The 18,788-nt window shown below is 43.0% G+C and overlaps 3 protein-coding genes across 4 annotated transcripts; 2 read left to right on the top strand and 1 right to left on the bottom strand.

Moving 5' to 3' along the window:
- The first annotated feature begins 1,077 nt into the window (after positions 1 to 1,077).
- LOC135673146 (endoglucanase 6-like) lies at positions 1,078 to 3,487 on the top strand. Of its 2 annotated transcripts, none has more exons than XM_065181923.1 (7): positions 1,078 to 1,383; positions 1,425 to 1,835; positions 1,915 to 2,007; positions 2,108 to 2,269; positions 2,519 to 2,633; positions 2,735 to 2,898; positions 2,965 to 3,487. In XM_065181923.1, exons 1-7 carry the CDS (start codon positions 1,129 to 1,131, stop codon positions 3,313 to 3,315), a joined length of 1,551 nt encoding a protein of 516 aa, XP_065037995.1. In that variant the 5' UTR covers positions 1,078 to 1,128; the 3' UTR covers positions 3,316 to 3,487. The 2 variants fall into 2 exon arrangements, with proteins under 2 accessions (XP_065037995.1, XP_065037994.1); XM_065181922.1 differs by having other exon boundaries at positions 1,079 to 1,332.
- Positions 3,488 to 4,799: 1,312 nt separating this feature from the next.
- On the bottom strand, positions 4,800 to 12,471 carry LOC135673147 (glucan endo-1,3-beta-glucosidase 14-like). The gene is made up of 4 exons (XM_065181924.1): positions 12,358 to 12,471; positions 11,731 to 12,254; positions 9,785 to 10,824; positions 4,800 to 5,233 (listed from the first exon to the last, which is right to left on the bottom strand). Exons 2-4 carry the CDS (start codon positions 11,933 to 11,935, stop codon positions 5,150 to 5,152), a joined length of 1,329 nt encoding a protein of 442 aa, XP_065037996.1. The 5' UTR covers positions 11,936 to 12,254; positions 12,358 to 12,471; the 3' UTR covers positions 4,800 to 5,149.
- A 783-nt stretch (positions 12,472 to 13,254) lies between these two features.
- On the top strand, positions 13,255 to 17,336 carry LOC135673150 (uncharacterized). The gene is made up of 5 exons (XM_065181928.1): positions 13,255 to 13,654; positions 15,325 to 15,581; positions 16,158 to 16,248; positions 16,855 to 16,921; positions 17,010 to 17,336. The coding sequence occupies exons 1-5, from the start codon at positions 13,650 to 13,652 to the stop codon at positions 17,061 to 17,063; spliced, it is 474 nt and encodes a 157-aa protein (XP_065038000.1). The 5' UTR covers positions 13,255 to 13,649; the 3' UTR covers positions 17,064 to 17,336.
- The last annotated feature ends 1,452 nt before the right edge of the window (positions 17,337 to 18,788 follow it).

The following is an 18,788-nucleotide window of genomic DNA, read 5'->3' on the forward strand; positions in this document are numbered from 1 at the left end:
ATATAGACACGAACGGCCTGGCCCTTTTGATAGCCTAAAGCCAGATGGGCCCCCGTCGGCCTGGCACACCGTCCCCTTTGTGGGTCCCACACCATTTTGACCATTGCCTAATAATAAAGAACCTTAAATCTCAGCCACGCACAAATATTTGAACTATTTTACGCATTTAAAGGCCTCAAACCTCGAACAATAAATACAAAGCTCATCACCTACCTACACGAAAGCGGACCGTATACAAGTCCGAGCTCAACTTGATCTACGATAGATGGATCGGGCATTCGTTGGGTGGCCAACTTATACGAATATAATGGTTTGATGGGCTTTCAGGGTGGATTTGATTTAAATGAGTATTATTCATGTGAGCAAATTGGATCGTATTATGCTATGCCTGTGTTAACAGAAAAAGAAATGAATAGTATATTCCCCCATTGCTACGTATCGTGTACTGTCTACTGAGATATTTGTCCGAGCGACTGCACGCTCGGACATGATTGCCACGTATCTCGGTCCCCCTCCACCTTCTCTATCCAATAAAGCGCATGTTTCCATCGCAATCCACGATGGCCCACCCAAATCCACGGGACAAAAAGCCGTGCCTTCCAAAAGAGACACGGCCTTTATCGACTCCTTCCCCCCTCCCTCCCTCCCTCCCTCCGTAGGCTCGTCGTCTGACCTCCGAAACTAACGGCTCTTTTCCTCTCCCTCTTCCCTCTTCCCTCCTCGCCCGGCGACCCACGTCACCCAACCATCGCTACCAACGGTCACATTATTACCATCATACGGCGCAGACTCGCAGTCCATTAACTCCCCGTCACGTGAAGCTCCGTTTCCGACCGGATCGCGTGTGGCCGGTCCGATCAAACCGGTCGCGGTCAATCCACCCGACCCCACGCGCCATCAACCACCTCACATCGATCGCCGCGCCGCAAAAGGGCCCTCCGTATTCCCACGTGGCTCTCTCTCGTTGGTCCATTATCTCAGCGGCGTATGCCGTCCCATTGCCCGTTGCTGCTTGCTCGCCAACGTCCTCCTCCCCCGTCTTCCTCCCTCTATTTATTCCGAGCTCCACCGGTGGCCATGAGATCGGTAGAGGAAAGCTGATAATAATACAAGGGTTTTGTGGTGAAGATGGTGTCCTCGCCGCGGCTGTTCTGGCCGTTGCTGGCCTTCCTTCTGGCGGTGCTACGGCCGTCCGCAGCCGCGCATGACTACGGCGATGCTCTCCGCAAGAGCATTATTTTCTTCGAGGGGCAGCGCTCCGGCAAGCTACCACACGACCAGCGCCTCACCTGGCGCCGGGACTCAGGACTCCACGACGGCGCCGCCGACGGGGTAAGGCCACCTTTTTTCGGTATCTCGTGGTGTGGCCTCGTTTCGTGGGGGGTTTAGGCTCGTGCGTGGTGGTGGTGGCTCGGTTGGCGCAGGTGGACCTGACGGGCGGGTACTACGACGCGGGGGACAACGTCAAGTTCGGCTTCCCCATGGCGTTCACCACGACGCTGATGGCTTGGAGCGTCATCGACTTCGGGAAGAGCATGGGGCCGCAGCACTTGGCGGAGGCGCTTAAGGCGGTGCGGTGGGCGACGGACTACCTTCTCAAGGCCACCGCCGTGCCCTGCGTGGTGTACGTCCAGGTCGGCGATGCCTTCCGCGACCACTCCTGCTGGGAGCGCCCCGAGGACATGGACACCCCGAGGACCGTCTACAAGGTGGACCGCGACCACCCCGGCTCCGAAATCGCCGGCGAGACCGCCGCCGCCCTCGCCGCCGCCTCCATCGCCTTCCGCTCCGCCGATCCCGCCTACTCCGCCCGCCTCCTCGATCGCGCCATCTCCGTGAGCTCACCTGAACCCGCTTCCTCTCGGTCACTCATCTCTGTCGAACACTTGGTCAGCGCCAACGAATCTCTAACAGGTGTTCGAGTTCGCGGACAAGCACCGGGGCGCCTACAGCAGCAGCCTCCATGACGCGGTGTGCCCGTTCTACTGCGACGTGTCGGGATACGAGGTGCGCCATCTCTCTGTTCTCTAAAAGCCATTCCACCCGTAGGAAATTCCACGAATGGCTTCTGATGAGGTGGTGGTGGTGCGTGTGGGCTCCTCCACAGGACGAGCTGTTGTGGGGCGCGGCGTGGCTACACAAGGCCTCGCGGAGGCGGAACTACCGCGAGTACATCAGGAGGAACGAGGTGATCCTCCACGCCGGCGACAGCATCAACGAGTTCGGCTGGGAAAACAAGCACGCGGGCATCAACGTCCTCATCTCCAAGGTATGCCCATTTATTTCACCAAGCCGGTGACGGGATCTCTCTCTCTCTCTCTCTCCTTTTTAAGAAAGCTGCAATTTCTGTCTTCGTCGTGTCTCGCGTCGGCTTATCTCCAGTGGCTTCTCGGGCTCCGGGAAATGGCATGGACTGTAGCTGTCATTGACAGAGGATTTTGACCGTTGTCTCTGACCTTTTGTCTTCCTTCTTTTGCTGAGACACAGCATATAATTCTTTGTTTACCGATTGGTGCAGGAAGTTTTGATGGGGAAGGATGATTACTTGGAGTCTTTCCGGATAAACGCGGATAACTTCATCTGCTCGCTGCTGCCGGGGATATCTGATCATCCACAAATCCAGTACTCGCCAGGTTTGCTGATACATCCCATTGAATCATCTGACAGGATTATTTGATCTGTTGATACTGAGTCGTGTGATCGATCCATTTCCTGTTTCGATGTGCGATGCAAGGTGGGCTGTTGTTCAAGGCCGGAGGGAGCAACATGCAGCACGTCACGGCGCTCTCCTTCCTGCTCCTCGCCTACTCCAACTACCTCAGCCACGCGGGCGGCCGGGTGGCCTGCGGTGGCGCCTCCGCCTCGCCCGTGACGCTCAAGCGCGTGGCCAAACGTCAGGTGAGTGGCGGCACGGCCGTGGCTCGATCTGCTGCACATGGAAAGCTGGCTGACGTTGTTGCGCAGGTGGACTACATACTGGGGGACAACCCGCTGGGGATGTCGTACATGGTGGGGTACGGGGCGCGGTGGCCGCGGCGGATCCACCACCGGGGGAGCTCGCTGCCGTCGGTGAAGGTGCACCCGGGGCGGATCGGGTGCAAGGCCGGGACGGCCTACTACCTCAGCCCGTCGCCCAACCCCAACGTTCTGGTGGGAGCGGTGGTGGGCGGGCCGACCAACACCAGCGACGCCTTCCCCGACGCCCGCCCCGCATTCCAGCAGTCGGAGCCCACCACCTACATCAACGCCCCCCTCCTCGGCCTCCTCGCCTTCTTCTCCGCCCACCCCGACCCCAACTCCTGGTCCCAGGACTAACTCCGCCACCCTTGGCAATTTGATGACAGCACAAGTGCTAACTCTGGTAGTAGTAAAGTAGTAAACGAGTGACCGTTTTAATTCGTTGGTGTACAGAAGCAGGAGAGTAGTAATGGAGAGACGATGATGAAAGCGTTGCCTGTTTTATGATCCTAAGCTTTGTTCTGATTCATTCGACGAACACTGGTTGCTGGTTTCGTGGATGACCCAATATTTTGATGCTGGTTGCCGTCATGTCAATTAAACAGGTAGGCGGAGGTTTGCTTGTCCGAGTAAATCTTGACGCCTGGGGTCTTGATGGCCTGAAGGGATTAAGAAACCCGGTGTCAGATTTGGCAGTCAGCTCGCTGTGCTACAATCGAGAACAAGGTTCTATGTCACGGGTAGAGAAAGACACCAGATCGACCTTGGCTCACATTTAGGTGTAAATAGATCGATAGAGTCAGCAGCAAAATGCCGAAAAATGGGACAGCAGTAGGAATGATAAGTACCTTGTTTCGTATCCAACGTGAAACAACTAATCAGGATGTTGTTATGTGGAATGATCATTGATGTCACTACGAAATGGTAATGGGCGGTCACGACCATGACCATCCATCCATCCATCCAGCGCTGTGCTACAATCGAGAACAAGGTTCTATGTCACGGGTAGAGAAAGACACCAGATCGACCTTGGCTCACATTTAGGTGTAAATAGATCGATAGAGTCAGCAGCAAAATGCCGAAAAATGGGACAGCAGTAGGAATGATAAGTACCTTGTTTCGTATCCAACGTGAAACAACTAATCAGGATGTTGTTATGTGGAATGATCATTGATGTCACTACGAAATGGTAATGGGCGGTCACGACCATGACCATCCATCCATCCATCCAGCCTCATCCCTCGAGGGCCGACCTCCCCGTCTCCCTGTTGTAGCCAGAGTCGAACACATATGATCATGAAGGGCATTATTAATATTTGATCATCTATATCCCCTATGACACTGCTACATCACATCAGCTATCTATCCCCTATGACACTTTCAGTTCAGTGGATGCATGCCTTTGTTTCGTATATTTCTGGAAACAAAGTCCAATGAAAATTGTGGATAAATCAGAGCAAAATGAGGAACATATTAAATTACTCATCTCCTACTTCTACAAGATAGAGGGAAGCATAGATCCTTCACGATGCAATCGGCAGTTCTTTTAATTTAGATTAAAAAATATTAAGCAAAAGAGAAAACCGATGAGCAATATGAACTGAAAGTCTCAATGAGCTAATCCATGGTAAGAGAGATGAGAAAAACAACTAAAAAGATCAACATCTAGACTGAACAAAACCCTCCATCGATGAAGAATTTGCATCCTTGCTGAATCCAGATTTGCCTACTACACGAATTTGTGCATGATGCTCCGAATTAAGTGAATACAATAAGAGTGATCACAAAGAAAGTTGTTTGAAAAGGGTTATGAAACTGCAACTTGTTAGAACAGGAAAACAAGAATAAATAATGTTCAGCCGAAACATTAAATTATGTGATTACGAATGATAGGCAGAAGTCAAACCAGCATTTTCTGGCTGTGGCCTGTTGGCCTCTGTTATCAGGTTGCAAACAATGAAATGTTGAAACAAAAACAGGATTTGCATCTTGCAATATCTCTAGCAATTTTGTTCCTACTATTATGCAACAAAAGAGTACTGAAATGGATAAGGTGATCAACAGGAGAACAGCACCAGAGTACCAATGATTTAGTCAATTCACATTCACGGTAGATGAGAAGATCCAACAGCCGTTGCCCTGGTCCGGTCAATGCATCTTGAAGCAGGATTACGTATGGTATGACATCAAATTAAAATGTTAAAGCCATAATGACTGCTATAAAACATGTGATAATCATGGAATAAGGTGCTAACCAACTTTGCGTATGAATATCCTGCAATTGTCACCCAAAGTAGGAAATTGGTCATTCAGGACTGCAACTTATGAATAATGCATTCACAAGTAATATAATTAATATTTATAATTCTAGATCTAATACTAATCAGTCATGGTGCCAAATGCCATAACTTCCATTTTCTGGTTGTCACAGTTTATATTTTTTTCGGTTGTCACAGTTGTATATGTAAACGGCAATTGTTTCTACCAACCCGCCACTCAACCTACAGAGTAAAAATTTTCAAATTGGTTCTCGCTTTCCCAGAAGATAACCTTGAGCATGGGCATTGAAACTTCTATGCTAAGCTTCAAACATCTCACATTTTTGCCTTTTCGTCATCACCCTAAGCAACTGAATATGCAGAGAATGTACTTATTCAAGCCCGTACATATTTTTCAATAAATTACCTCCAATGTGGTGATATTCAATAATAATTCAGATGACATGATACTTACATCTGACAGATAAAGACAATATGCTTAAAGATAAAATATAAAGAATTTCTAAATGCATTGGGTCATAATTATATAGCAGACAGATCCTCATATGTCGTAGCCAAACTTGGAGAAGGCTTTCCTTGAATATTCGAGGCATTTTGCTTATAAGCTGTCATCCAGTGGAATTAATACTGCAGCAGAGGACACCAGAAACAAAGGTTTCCAGATCCATAACCTGGAACTAACAACAGATTTTGACAAATCTGATGTCTGCTAATTCCTAACTGTTAACCTTTGTGCGATTAGGCAGTTGCTGAAGATGAGTCGCATGTCATGCTTGTCATAAGTCATAGAACATCATAAAAGTTGATCACACTCGCTGCAACCATCACTTGTTAGTACAGAAAATCCTACAGACTTTAAAATCACTTAATTCTTTGAGATGTTTTGATATGTTTATGGTTCTACAATGCTTATCAGTTTAGGGTTTCTTTAAGCATTTTAAGGCTTGTTTTAGTCAGAGGCTAGAATCCTGAATCTAGATTGAATACGGAATCATGATAGAACCAGCATCCTCAGAGATAAGTTCCAAAACTTTTTAAACCATTAGTGCCTGAACCTGAGAATAATGTCGTAATTATTAACCTAATGAAAGAGAAACAATCGAGACACACGTTGTGCTTTTCATAATCCACAAGAGTTTAATGCTCCAAGCCTCCAGCTTTCTATTTGCATCCATCACATATCATAAAAAGAATACTCCATATTAAAATCATTAAATATTTAAGATATATTATCAGTAATGCCTCCTAATGGACAGAGAAAAACATAGTCCCAAAGTACTGAGAAAAACATATACTACTGATATAACTAACTGAAAATAGTCCCAAAGCCCCTCGAGGCTTACAAGTCCCTGTATATTATAGGTTAGCATGCCTAAATCCGATGTAGACATTGAGAATTATATGTTAACACTGTATATTATTCATATTAGGATTTCTTTCCACTGTTGGTTGAAAGAAAGGCCAATTAGGCATGTTTGGCAAGAAATAGGAGCATCAGCCACTGTTGATGCCACTAGTGGAGGCGCTGACACCTTATCTGGTTTTAACAGGGTGTACAAGTGCAATGTTTTCGGCGGCAATCACTTGGGTCCCTAGGCTAACAAACCTGGGACCCCCTAGATCCCTAGCTAAAGCTCAGGCATTATATTTATCCAATGAATATATATATATATATGTATATATATATATATATATGTGTGTGTGTGTGTGGGTGTATTTGTATAGATATGGAAATATGTCCAAGTGTGCAATATACATGTCGAATGCTAATAGCCATGTGCAATTATATGGTGGCAAGATAGTCCTAAGATCACTAATGCTAGCAGCTGTTCATATGCTGATTGTTTCCAAGAGCATCCCACACTAGACTTGAGGTGGATGGCCACAACTAAGTGGAGGTTGGCTCACTGCAGCAGCCAGCCAGGCCACTGGAATGCAGCCGGAGACCAATCCTCAAACTAGTCCAGCGAAGAATGTGACAACAGCAATTAACCCCTGTTTGATGTAGGGCTTCAGCAAAGCATTTTGGAAGGTCAAATACTCAAATTCCAGGCTCAGGACTCCTAAAGACACAAGGTAGAGAAGAAAGCAGCTTATAATACTTGGAAGAGGACTTCTACGGACCAGTGGGAGAAGATAATAATAATCCTAATAATACTAATCGGAAGGTACTCAATATTAATACTAGTAAAATTATACAGGTCAGCTACAGATAAGAGTGCATTAGTGCACCAAACACATCTTGATTTCAAATCAACCATTTTCAACATCCTAATTTCATTGTTATTCCCTAGTTATTGGAAGAGACTCTCGAAGTAGAGAACCTTTAGTTAAAAGGAGCTGTTGCAATAGCAACCAAATGAAATATGACTAGATCGTGAAGCTAATGAGATATCTCATCGTTAGTGCTATCAATAATACTTCGTGTACTATTTATTAGGTTTATGCACAAGCCGAAATTTACAAAAAAAAAAGCAAAGGTAAAAGAAGAATGATGCTTGACAAAAGAGTTTTGTGGTGATGCTGCCATGTGGAAGCATAAGAATTGTTGTGCTATTCACACATATATGAGTAAAAATCAGTCCGTGTTCACTTATGACAAAATCTAAATTTATATCTTAATAATTCTAAGTCAAGCATACATTTCTAGCAAATAATGGGTTCCAAGGTTTCAAAGACCTGTCTATACTTGGTATGGTCTGGGATTTATGTGGTTCTAGATCATACTTGGCTTAACACCCAGTATGGTTATAAACCTGGGTACACCGTCCGGTTTCATAATTGAACCAAAAGTACTCATGATAAGTCTATGTCTGATATCATTTTCTTAGTTTTGACATCTTCCCTCCCCCAAAAGGATTTTTTGCTGCCTCCTCATCCTCCTCATTTTAAGAATAGCCACCTCCTATCAGTATGCCTATTCCTTCACGATCGATATCAGTACGAACCAAGATTTCAAATCTTGATGTATATAAGGAAACAAAAAGCATCTCGGAAGTGTACAAGACCAATCAGAGAATCAGATGATTTTACTGCCATAAAAGATGCAACCCAAAATTGCAACCTCATATATTAGGTAATGGTAGTGAAAACGGGAAGTCACGACTCTGGACTGCTCCACAACATTTTCTTTGTATCTTTCTTTTTAACCCTTACGGTTCTTGTTCTGTATAAAAATGAGAAGCAATTTAACTAGTAGTATTTCAGTTCACAACAAAGATTCTACTAAGTACTGAAACAATCGCAACCAAGTTTTAAATTATTAAATCTGAGACCCATGCCAGTAGCATGTTGGACAAGCATGTATGGATTGTATGCCCCAAAAAGACTTTTGATGTTAGTATTTCATGGGTCTACTATGGTACCAACATACTGGTATCAAGTTGGATTTGTCAACGCGGATGGTATGCTAGCACAAACCAATGCCAGAAGCATGTAGGACAAGTATGTATTGGTTGTACACCTCAAAAAATGCTGTGGTGGTATCCTATAGGTACCAAATGCTGGTATCCTCTTCTAGTAAGGTTTTTCCAAGTGCATCCTATGGACCTATCTTTCCATGCTGAAACTTCTACACGGATCCATATGATATGCTAATCATAGCAAACGATGACACGCTGATTAGTAATGGTGTTTCGGAGAGGAAGATGAAAAGAGAGAAGAGGAAGGCAATGTGAAGGAACAATATGCAATGATGTTTCGGAGAGGAAGATGAAAAGAGAGAAGAGGAAGGCAATGTGAAGGAACAAAGGAAGGAAGAAGAGGAAGGAAGAAGGGAAAACAATGGAGGAAGAAGACGGAGCAATGGAGGAGGAAGAAGGAAGAAGACGGACTGATAGGGGAGGAGGAAGAAGAAGGAAGAAGATGGAGCGATAGAGGAGGAAGAAGATGGAGTGGTGGAGGAGGAGGAAGAAGGGGAAGTAGTGGAGGAGAAGGAAGAAGAGGAAGAGAAGAGGAGAGCGTGTAATGAAGAGATAAAAAGCAAAGCACGGGCGGGCGACATCCCATGGCAACAACGAATGAGCTAGCAGCATCCCACGGCAACAACAAATGGGCTAGCAGCATCCTATGGCAGCAGCAAACAGACAGGTGGGTCCCGATGGCAGCGAATGGATGGGCGACGACACAAGGCAACAACGACGACATCCACAGCAACAAGGATAGCAGCATCATGAGAAATGGGTAGCAAGCCCTAATCAGGGGGAGGGTCGCAAGGCTTCATTTGTTTTTATATAAGATTTGGACCGAAACAGGAAAGCTCTGTGTACCGATCTAGGGACCACCCGTTTCGTACCATTTCAAGCAATACGACAATCCTTGGTATAAACATCCTAAACTATCCAACCATGTTTGAAACTAAGTTTCTAAAACTTTCTTTTGGACATTAACTTTCTAAGAAGATTCCTCGAAGAAGATTCTTTTTAGTTTCAGTGTGCAGTTTATAGTTGCAACTATAATATTGTAACAAGGTATTTAAAACTATTAGTTCCCTAAGCAAAATTGCTTAAAAAGCATAAGCATAATAAAAAAGATAAAAATTCCATTACCTTCAGGGATAAGAGAGATGGGGATGCACATGAAGGCTTCAGGCCAGTAAAGCCAATATCGTATGATATACTCCCATCTGCCTTGAATAGCCCATAGTGCTTCTCAGAACTTGCCCCAGGCTTCTGATTCTCATTAAACAAGGCAAACAAATATGCCTTAACCACAATCTTTGGCCTGAGTGGAGTCCCTTTTTTCTTAAAAAGCCGTTTACGAAGATTATAATTGTAAGTCCTTGCATTGTGGGTGGTAGCTCCTAGTTCATTTTCATCCCCACTAGAGGCCCAACCCGTCTCTGAAACCCGGACTTCCATTTTATCAAATCCAGCAGCTTCCAGAGCAGCATAAGCTGCATCTATTTGAGCATCAAACATGTTATCATAGTGCAGGTTAGTCTTTGCATCATAAATTCCAGGATTGGAATCAAAAAGAGCATAATTGATATCAATATGATCAGGATCATAGGTGTAGGCCAGAAACGGATATACATTGACGTAGAAGGGACTGCCAATCTTTGAAAAGAAATCCAAAATTGGCTTCATGTAAACGAGGACATCTTCTTTGAAAGTGCAGGATGAGGGAGGGAAGGAATTAACGAAAACAGCCTGCGAATGTGGTGTCGACACCATTATGTCATCTGCCAATTGAAGTCTCTTGAGAGCATTGTACACACTTTTTATGGCGCCCAAAAGAATTTCTGGCAATTCCTGATCTGAACCGCCCAAGACTTCATTCCCAATTACAATCTCTCGAATGCGAGTATCAGGCAGAAATGGCTGCACATTTTCCTTGACCCAGCTCAAAGCATTATCTTCATTTACACTCATGTCTTTCAGATGGTCATTGCTGACTGACACAACCAGATCGAGCCCAGACCCTCTAAATGCATTGAGCACATTGTGATCTGCATCATAAATTCTCACATTCTTTATCTTTGCTGCTTTTAGAAGTGTAACAACACTTTCAGGTGGAGGAATATTGTCAGCAATCCTGCCATAGTTTATCCCAAAGGTCCCAGTAAATGCCTGAACCTTCACTGGGCCTTCAAAGCAACAGAAACAGATTATTTACTAACAGAAAGTTGTGTATATACTATATAGTATACAATATTATATTCCAATCAGAAAGGGTTCCAAAAAAAGTGTTGCTGTTAAGTTTACTAACAGAACAAAGTTCCACATATGATAAAATTCTGGTTGTGCAGCATGACAAAGAAGACTATATGAGGACATTTTAATATATCAAATCCAAAAATAAACAAGAGGCAAATGTAAATCTGCATTTAAAGAAACAGAATTCAGATTTGCAATAATAATATCACTCGGTGGAAATTACATTGCTAAATTAAAATGAAATTTTAGCAGATTAAATGACCTTGTGAGGTCATTTAATATATGATCAAAGAAAGAATTATTAGCAGATCAATTGCACCAACATAGCAGCCGGCAGCAAACTAACGATATCCTTAACATGGTAAGAATGATCGGAGACAAGTCACACATAACCTAAATTAGATTTCAAAGAGAGAGCACTCACTATTCCTGAGTATTTTCGTCAAGCAAAGATGGGAAGTTAATCCGTGATTCCAGGGAATAACCCCTCATCAAAGGAAGAAAACAGGAGAAGAGAATAAGTGGAAGAATTGATACCAGTCTTCATGCTCCTCTAGTACAATCAAATATCCAAGATGAGGGAAAAGGAGACAAGTGAGAGAAGAGGACTGAGGCAGAAGATGTCAACAAAAATTGGAAGTTTCGAGTAAAGGGACGATTAAGACTTCATCGAGCAGGTTATCCGAACAGACCTGAAACCACAGCAAATTAGCGTCCACGTCGATCAAAATCCGGACAGGCGATTGCCTTTAGCGAAGCGGAGAACCAATCGGTCCGAAAGGGGGATTTACTAGGGTTCGGCAAAGTGGCATGGTGTAATACGAGCAGAAGCATACCGTGATGAGGGAAGCAAAAGCACAAAAGGCAGCAGAAGAAGTACAGCAGTCGGAAATCCCGCATCCTTTTCTTCTTCACTAGCAGCGGAGGTGGCCGCACGAGGGAGACGGCGATGCCGATGAGAACTGCAAGCGCAGAGGCGGTGGCGGAGGATACCCTGTGTAACGACAGTGGGAAGATTGTACTTGCTTTGTGTGGAAGCATGCCATAGACCAAAATCTTGGCCTCCTTCCGAACCGCAGTCACCGCCACCACCACGACACCCCCAGCGCGAAGGAAAGCCAAGAACCAAGAGAAGCAACGGAGGATGGATGAGGAGGAGGAGGCGGAGGAGGATGGGAGAGGGCCGTCCCAAGGAATCGATTCCTTCAAACGAGCCACATCCACCTGTTTCCACCGTAGAACAAGGGAGGCAATCACCAAATCCGTCGCTTTCCCTTGCCTCACCGACACCCGGTCTCGTGCACTTCGCAATGCCTAGTGTTTCATGGCATCGGCGGCGGCGGCGGTGAAGCAACGAGGACTGGAGAGATGATGATCGCCCCCACAGCCAACCAGGAGCGGAGAGTACTGAGACGACTGGGAGAAGGAAGCGTTACGAGAAAAGAATTGAAACGACCGCGTACCGACCGCTACCGTCGACACCTCCACCACACCCTCCTTCGCCTTTAGGCGATCACCTGGCCCGTGGCACGACAGCACGAAATGAACCCCACCGAGTGCCGGCCGAATCGATATGAATTAAAAGCCCTCTCATTCAACTTGAAAATGAAACATCCATAAAAGTCAAAAAAAATAAAATACATATAATTATTATAAGAAAATATTAAAAGGGTGATTTGGGCCAGAAATTGGGGATTGCTGATGACGCCATCGGTCACACAAACGGAAGGCCAAACACATTCGACGACTCGTGTCGTCCCATTTCGTTCGGGGTTTGCGTCGTTAGAGGTGCTATTCCCGTCCATGATGATGATGCCTTGCGCTTTGAGATGCATGTGGAGCAGCCGGTGGTACTCTCACACGAGCTTTGTGAAAGGTGGGATTCATGCTCTATCGCCTTGTCATTTACTCCATTATGTGCACAATTACATGGCTTTCATGCACTGTCTCTTCCTTTTACTTTTCCTCGTTCGTTTCGTGTTCGGTAAACGTGATTCGAAACCAACGATGCCGCCCGTCATCCTGACTAAGATGATGGTGACGCGAGACATTGATGCTCACAAAGGATGGGTTATGATGATAAGAATGATACATAAAAAATTATATATGTGTACATACATAATTGTAGATGTCGTCGTCTTTTAATTTTTAATTTTGTGATCTGTAATTTAAAATATATTATCTAAAATTGTAAGTTTTTATATATTTATATATTTTAAAAAATTGAGTTTTTAATGACGTAAAAAAAATCGAAAAAATATCCTACGTTCGATCTGGTCCCGCCGCTGCTGGTGGTGGTACGAGAACCATAAACGGGAGGAGATGAGAGAGAGAGAGAGAGAGGGGGGCGGGTGGGGGGTGGGGTGTGGGGTGAGGAATCAGAGGAGAAGGGGCCGGCCCCCGGCGATCGATTCCGAGGGGAAGGAAGGGGAAAGTGGGGGCATCTAGTCGCTCCGGGTAATCTCTTTCTCGCGGCCCTGCTTTCTCTCCTATTCATCCACGATTTGATTCTTCGTCGTGTCGGCGCTCCTCTGTAAGGTTTTTTTTTCTTGATTACTTTGTGATTCCACGACCCGTCGTCATCCTCATCCGGCACCTGCCCGAAGTGCGTATTCCGGCGATGACCTGGTGGTTGTTGGCGGATCTGCACGCTGGGCGATCTAATCGTTGATGTTGGATCTGAGGGCGGACGCTGGATAGGTAGATGCTATTGTGCGGATTCGTCACTGGTTAGACCGCTTACCTTCTCGCCGTCATGGGGTATGTGTGTAGCTTAGCCATTTTGTTCTCCAGATCTCTTTCTTTGCTCGTTTATTGGCATCCTTGCCCTCTGTGTTAATCATGACTGTAGCAGAACCTCATTTTCTTTAGTAGAATTCAGTTTTTATGTTATTCTGGTTTCTCAAGACTGATGAGGCGTAGTCCGTCGATTATTATCTCGTTGTTGTTAATTCTGGATTTTGATGATCCGAAGCGAGAGAGTGGTCCTGGAGATTCTTAGGGCAATATGGAAATGTGTTGGCCGAGTAAAAGGGATGGATAGGTTTTGGGTACACGTCAGTCACCTCCAATAAGCCCATTCGATATCCAGGGCAAAACTTAAAAGGAAAAGAATACAAAAATTCTTACATTTCTAGGATAGCTACCAAAAGTTGCATCTTTCTCATAGATTGGTCCTCTTAAAGTTGGCGTTCTTTGTCTTTCACTTTGGATATTCATTTGCAATCCAATATAGAATGGATGATTTTACGAGTACATCAGATGAGTGCTTCACAAAACAAATCTAACTCTTGACTATTTTAAGCAGTTTCCAATGGAGTGTGAGACATGTTACTTCTTTGCAGCATGCCTTTTCCCTTTATTTCTCTACTAAGACTACGAGCGAACAATTCCATGAAGGAAAAGTAGGGAAAGATATATTTAAACCAAGAAATACTTATTGCCCCGAAAGTTTGCATTGAAAAATAGCATTATGTGCTTATCTTGGTTTCGTTATGTCTTTGTTGTTTAAGATGTCTATTATTTGCAACAATGCTGATCTTCTTTGGCAGCTTAGCAAGCATGGACATCTTTATATGCAATTTCCCTTTATGTATTACTGTTCAAACATTGTTGGATTTCACATAATGTAACTGGTTCATATACTAGACAACTTTAATGGGCTTGCGGTACCTTGGAATGTTCTGTTCTGTTTATTTATTCAGTATCCTTGAATGCTTCATGGTGCAGGTTCATATCATCATCTGAGTTAATCATTTTGACATACTATTTGGACAAAAATTAAATAGTATTAATTTAAATGTGCAAAGTGTACTGTTAGAAAGCAGCTGCACAAGTCTGCCTGGATGTTGAGCCACTCAGCTATGGTCGTCATATGCATCTGGCACAATTATGTGGCCATGCAAACAACTGATCTATAATGAATTTAGTTTTGATTAACAGCCAAACATAGAAGATATACAGTTGGCTGAATGTTTTCTAAACCTACTCTAGAATGTAGATGATAGATAACTTATGAAATTAATTAAAGCAAGATTGAAGAAGCTGTATGAGACAATGAGAGCTTAGAGCACAAATTTGTCTTTTGTTTGACACCAAGCAAATGACTCTGATGTCATTTCATCCTTTCCCTTGTGAATTTTATTTGAATTACTTCACTCCTGAATGTCATAAAATCAGGATCATGTGGCCAGAGTGCTGAAGGAAGGACTTTGAACAGTAAAATTTATATAGCCTCGATCAAGACACTCTTCAGCTTATTTTGGGATGTTATCATTCTAATACATATCATGTTTTAAATTACAACTGAAGATAAAAGTCTATATTTTTTTTTTCATTTCGCTTCAATTGTAACGCATATTTATCATGAACCTATTCTGAGAAATCATACTAATTGAAAACATGTTTATACATGTTTTGTAACAGAGCAGAAGTTGCCTTGGATGTTGTACCAAACCTGCTCCTATTATTGCTGTTGATGAGCCTTCAAAGGGTTTGAAAATCCAAGGTCGATTAGTGAAGAAACCTAGTATATCTGAAGAATTTTGGAGTACAAGCACATATGAAATGGAAAATAGTAGAGCTCATTCACAGAGGAGCATTTCTTCAATTAGCACCTTGCCACAAAACTTTGATCACCATGGTGGAACTGGAAGCACAAGCAATCCTCCGGAAATTGTGAATCATGGTAAGTGTAAGGTTGATCTAACAATCTTTGAGTGTCCTTGCGACAGAATAGCAATTATTTCTAGCTGAAGTAATTAAATTATTGGAGACAATATTTGCTTTGATGTTTTCTGCAGTTTACTGATGTATAGGATGCATAGCAGAAACCTCAGCAAAATTGTCCTGATTCCCTAGTGAGATAGTTGTATTGTGATTGGCAAATATCATCAGGTCCAACGTCCAACAGATAAGCTGACATCAGATGTCTATAGGGTTACATTTCAGCTTTTGAGGTCTCTATGACTGAGATCTTACACCGTCATATTGAGTTCAAAAAGAGTCTGCAGATACAAAGTACAAAAACTAAGTGTTTAATTAATTATAACTAAACAATTTGAATTATTCTAATTTAATTGTGAGACTGAATCTGCTGGTAGAGGTTCAGAATTGTTTCAAATTTTTTGCTAGAACTAGTGGATTTTTATAATTTTGCTGTCTGAATGATACAGAAAGTGGATATAGAAAATTTGCTTGGCTCATGTTGATATATAGTTTCTGTAATATGCTTTACTTGATAATTGGAACTTTATATTCACAGGTTTTCTTCTATGGAATCAAACAAGACAGCAATGGATTGGAAAAGGAAGGCTTGAAAGCCAGTCAAAGCAAGTTCAAGAACCAAGGTTAAGGTATACTCATAAATAAATTCCTTCCTCATGGTTAAAAGAACATGTCGCTATTTTAAGTGTGTCATTACTTGTAAAAATTTAACACAATCTGATAACCCTCCTGCTGTGTGTCAAAAGAAACACCAGTTAGCTATATCCGGCTAGTCAAAGGCTATTGGACTGGCAAAAGACTAGTGTTCCTCATCTTGCCATGTAAGATAATTCAGTCATTTGCACAGATAATTAATTACCTAGTAAGATTGAGTCACTATATCTAACATGAAAAACGATCATAGAGATTCAGTGTGTAGCACAACCCAATGAAAAAGAATTGTTCCTACTTCCTATCTACCACATATTAAGTCAAGTGGTGTTCGCCTGCTCACATAGTGTAGACGAAAAGGTTGATTGTTCTTACAAAAATATACTTCTGGTTTTCCCTTTTGATCTCCATATAGGTTTTGAAAATCACTGAATATGGATGACATTTAAATGCTCTGGAATTACAAGCATGAACTGTTAAAATATTTAGATTTTCTCCACTTTTGAGATTGAGAGATCATACGAATTTGCTTCCTTGTCGATTTAGCTGTAGAAGCTATCACTGTATGACTTTTGTGGATGCAGTTGGAATGCAACATATGACAGTTTGCTTGGGAGCAACAAGCCATTTCCACAGCCCATTCCTCTATCAGTAAGAACCACACCTCTAACATTAGTTGTAGCTTGTGTGGCCCAAATTAGTTTCGATGTTTAATATCCGAATGCATCTTTGATGTCAGGAAATGGTAGAGTTTCTTGTGGACATCTGGGTGCAGGAGGGATTGTATGATTGAGACCAAAAAAAGGTTTGCTCTCGAAGCTACGCAAACTGTGAAAAGTGAGGTTTGCCAAGAGGTCACCGGCATGCAAGCTGTGAAAAGTATGATTTCATTGAAGCAGCCAGATGGTCACTGGTATTCCTTGTCGGGATATCTAACTGTATATGGTTTGCTATCACAATACCAATATGATCTGTATTGCTTGCCTAGTTGAGTATCTTTAGCCATTGTTGCAAAAGTAAGTACGGATGTCAAGCATTAGTCTAATCGTATATCTTTGGATTGCCAGTCTTTTGAATTTAGAGCTTTAGCTGCAGATACAAAATTTGGCATTGGAGGTAGAGGTGTTTTAGCGGAATTTAATGGTTTCTGGAGTATCCAGTAGCAGAATCGAATAGAGATTCAAGTGCTTCTTTATGCTGGTTTTAATTCATCGTGATATATATATATATATATATATATATATATTTTTTTTTCCTTCGTGTTGATTCTTCTTTCTTTTTGCCCTACCTTTTCTTTTTTTTCGATTAAGGAGCTCAGCAGGCTTTGAGAAATCGGATGTCATTTATGTTAACTCTGGTCTTTTGCATCCGTGGAAGTTACGCACACTCGATTATCTCAACGTCTGTTAGGACTCAAACGAGAGTATTATCCGAACTGTCATGTGTTTTGTTATTGTTGTTGTTGTTGTTTCTTATAATAACATTGTGTGAATATTAACCTATGCTGAAGGCATTCTCGCAGAAGCTTTCTCCAGTGGTGAACAACAGGACACCCCTTAACAGTCTACCCGAAGGTGGTAACTTCTTAACCGAAGAGACTTGACGAAGGTGCTAACAGAAAGGAGGTGAGAGACATAAAGGAGAAGTATAAGATGTCAGCATCGAACAAAGTGCTTCAGGCGTCAAGACAAGGACAAGCTGCGTAAAGGATGGGGGTGATGCGTGTGCCTCTTACAGGAAGAAAACACGGTAAGTGAAGCTGATGCGAAACCCCGGTGTAATACGACATAGACAAAACGGCACAGAGACTGAGCAACATCAGGTTACCAGAGCGCTTAGGCAATCAAATGACTGGATTCCTACATGTTGCCGTGCTTAATGGAGATATAAGATGCATCAGTTGTCTTTAAACAATGATTTAAATGGATAACAGATGAGGTCACGTTGACATCGTCTGTCCAATATAATAATAACTTGACCCACTCTAATCCATTTCTCATGTATTATAATATGTAAGCTGGACGCTGTCGAGCAGACGCACCAACTTAATGAGTTCGAAATAGGTATTGAGAAAGTAATTCATGAGGTGAGTACGCCCCAATGAATTTGCAAGAAACAAAAAGAATTTCTTTTTTGGCAGTGACAAAAATTTGGTAAGGTTACAAATCCATCGTATGGTTAGTGAAAAACGAGAGTTCATCTTATCGACCTGTAAGGAGATATTTGGTACTGTAAGATCCTTAAAGAATGAGATATTAAGAGAATTTTTTTTAAAAAATATTGTATGATTGTAGAGAGAGAATATTTTTTTATTTTGATTTAGTAGTAATGCAGTGCCACCATTGACCGAACTGCAAAATGCTCTGTTGAGTTTCCGACTCATGGCACTCCCAGTCGTCTGTCTAATTTTCACTGGACGGCAGTTTATTTTCCCACATCAAGAATCATTTACTCTTTGATGAGATAAAGAATTAATAAGCTCGATCACTATTGCTACTCACCTCTGAGATGGGTTTCA

Source organism: Musa acuminata, chromosome BXJ1-5 (genome assembly GCF_036884655.1).
Source record: "Musa acuminata AAA Group cultivar baxijiao chromosome BXJ1-5, Cavendish_Baxijiao_AAA, whole genome shotgun sequence".
Classification (NCBI taxonomy): Eukaryota; Viridiplantae; Streptophyta; class Magnoliopsida; order Zingiberales; family Musaceae; genus Musa; species Musa acuminata.